This window comes from Mandrillus leucophaeus, unplaced genomic scaffold (assembly GCF_000951045.1).
Source record: "Mandrillus leucophaeus isolate KB7577 unplaced genomic scaffold, Mleu.le_1.0 Scaffold151, whole genome shotgun sequence".
NCBI classification, from domain to species: Eukaryota; Metazoa; Chordata; class Mammalia; order Primates; family Cercopithecidae; genus Mandrillus; species Mandrillus leucophaeus.
In genome coordinates, this window is record NW_012101488.1 from 1,713,676 (window position 1) to 1,715,752 (window position 2,077).

The 2,077-nt window shown below is 51.5% G+C and overlaps 1 protein-coding gene across 2 annotated transcripts in view; it reads right to left on the minus strand.

Annotated features, from left to right (window-relative positions):
• Positions 1-1,563: 1,563 nt before the first annotated feature.
• The window catches only part of RSPH6A (radial spoke head 6 homolog A (Chlamydomonas)), a 19,294-nt gene continuing 18,780 nt past the window's right edge, over positions 1,564-2,077 (minus strand). Inside the window, exon 6 of one of the 2 annotated variants that reach the window (XM_011975123.1) lies at positions 1,564-1,961. In XM_011975123.1, the coding sequence (XP_011830513.1) occupies positions 1,724-1,961 (238 nt within the window). In that variant the 3' untranslated portion in view covers positions 1,564-1,723. The remainder of the gene's footprint in view (positions 1,962-2,077) is intronic. The other variant, XM_011975124.1, reaches the window with a different exon arrangement.

Genomic DNA, 2,077 nt, shown 5'->3' on the forward strand with positions numbered 1-2,077 from the left:
GCCTGCCTCAGCCTCCCAAAGTGCTGGGATTACAGTCGTGAGCCACCGCGCCTGGCCTTGTTTTTTTTATTTTTTGAGACAGAATCTTGCCCTGCCACCCAGGCTGGAGTGCAATGGCACCATCTCAGCTCAGAGATGGGGTTTCACCATGTTGGGCAGTCTGGTCTTGGTCTTGAACTCCTGACCTCAGGTGATCCACCCACCTCAGCCTCCCAAAGTGCTGGGAGTACAGGCATGAGACACAGCACCCGGCCTTTTGTTTTGTTTTGTTTTTTGTTTTTGAGACAGAGTCTCACTCTTGTCATGTGGGCTGGAGTGCAATGGTACGATTTTGGCTCACTGCAACCTCCACCTCCTGGGTTCAAGTGATTCTCCTGCCTTAGCCTCCTGAGTGGCTGGGATTACAGGCACCTGTCACCACACCTGGTTACTTTTTTGTAGTTTTAGTAGAGACGGGGTTTCACCATGTTGGCCAGGCTGGTCTCAAACTCCTGACCTCAGGTGATCCGCCCACCTCGGCCTCCCTAAGTGCTGGGATTATGAGTGTGACCCACTGCACCTGGCCTAGAGAGGTCTTTCTAAAGCATGAATAGGATCAGGGCCCTCCCCTGCTCAAAACCCATCTGTAGCTCCCTAGTGCTCTCAGGGCAAAGTTAAGCCCCAAGTGATCTGGCCCCTGTCAACCTCTTTTCAATCTCATCTCCCACCACTAACTCCTCACACTATCTATCACCTAAAATGAGGCTTCAAAAACTACCCCAATATATCACATTCTCTTGCCCTTGGGTCTTTGCACATTCTGTTCCTTATCCTTGGAATGCCTTTCCCCATTCTTTTCTTGACCCTTTATAAGAGTTGGCTCGGGAGCTCTGTCAGTCCTCTGGGCTTCCCCATTTGGGCTGTCACTGTCTGGAGGTGAGTCTCTCTCCCTATAGTGTTGTGAGGCCCAGGAAGGCAGGGCTGCGGCTAGTTGGTCACCTCTGTGTCCCCAGCCCAGGGCTGGGCTGACAGGAGGCATTTCAATAACGGTTTGATGGTGAGGTAAAGGAACAAATAAAACCGGTGGGGCTGGTCGCGGTGGCTCACAGCTGTGTCCCAACACTTTGGGAGGCCAAGACAAGCAGATCGCTTGATGCCAGGAGTTCAAGACTGGCTTGGGTAACATAAACCCCATCTCATAGTGAAACCCCGAAAAATTGAAAAAATTTAGCTGGGCATGGTGGCCTGTGCCTGCAGTCCTAGTTACTCAGGACCCTGTCTCTACAAAAATTACAAAAATTAGTGTATGTGGTGACGTGCACCTGCGGTCTCAGCTACTCAGGAGGCTGAGATGGGAGGACTGCTTGAGCCTGGGAGGTCAAGACTGCAGGGAGCTGAGATCATGCCACTGTACTCCAACCTGGGTGACAGAATGAGACCCTGTCTCAAACAACGACAACGACAAAAACCAGACAGGTGGCAGAGACTGCCAGGCAATGTCTGTGCCCTCTGCAGGGCCCAACAGCCCTAGCTTAGAGTTCATGTCAACAGATGTGGTGAACAAATGAATGAATGGCTCATCCATAACGCCGTGGAGAAATTTTATTTGAAGCAGTTGCCTTCCTTTTCTATCCCTGCCCTCTGGGGACAGGAAGCAAACAGTGAAAATATTAATACATACTAACGACCTCTAAGGGGAAATTTGCTATCTACCTGCTTGGGGAAAGTGGCTAGAAGGCGGGCCTCAATCATCTGTCTCCTCGCCCTCCTCCTCCTCCTCGCCCTCCTCCTCCTCCTCGGTGGCTCCCAGGGCTTGCTCCTGGGCTGCTTTCAGAGCCTGTTCCTCTTCCACTGTGGGGTCACTCATCTCCATGATCTCTGGGCCACTGGGGTACTCTTGCTGAATGGGGGCTGGCAGGGCAGGGTTGAAGTTCTCCGGGCTGTACTTGTGACCCCAGCCGATGTAGATGTTCTCAAACTTTCTGGAGAGGCAGAGACACTGTGAAATTCTCCCTCAAAGACCCCAGACTTTACTTTTTTTTTTTTTTTTTTTTTGAGACAAAGTCTCACTCTGTTGCCCAGGCTGGAGTGCAGTGGT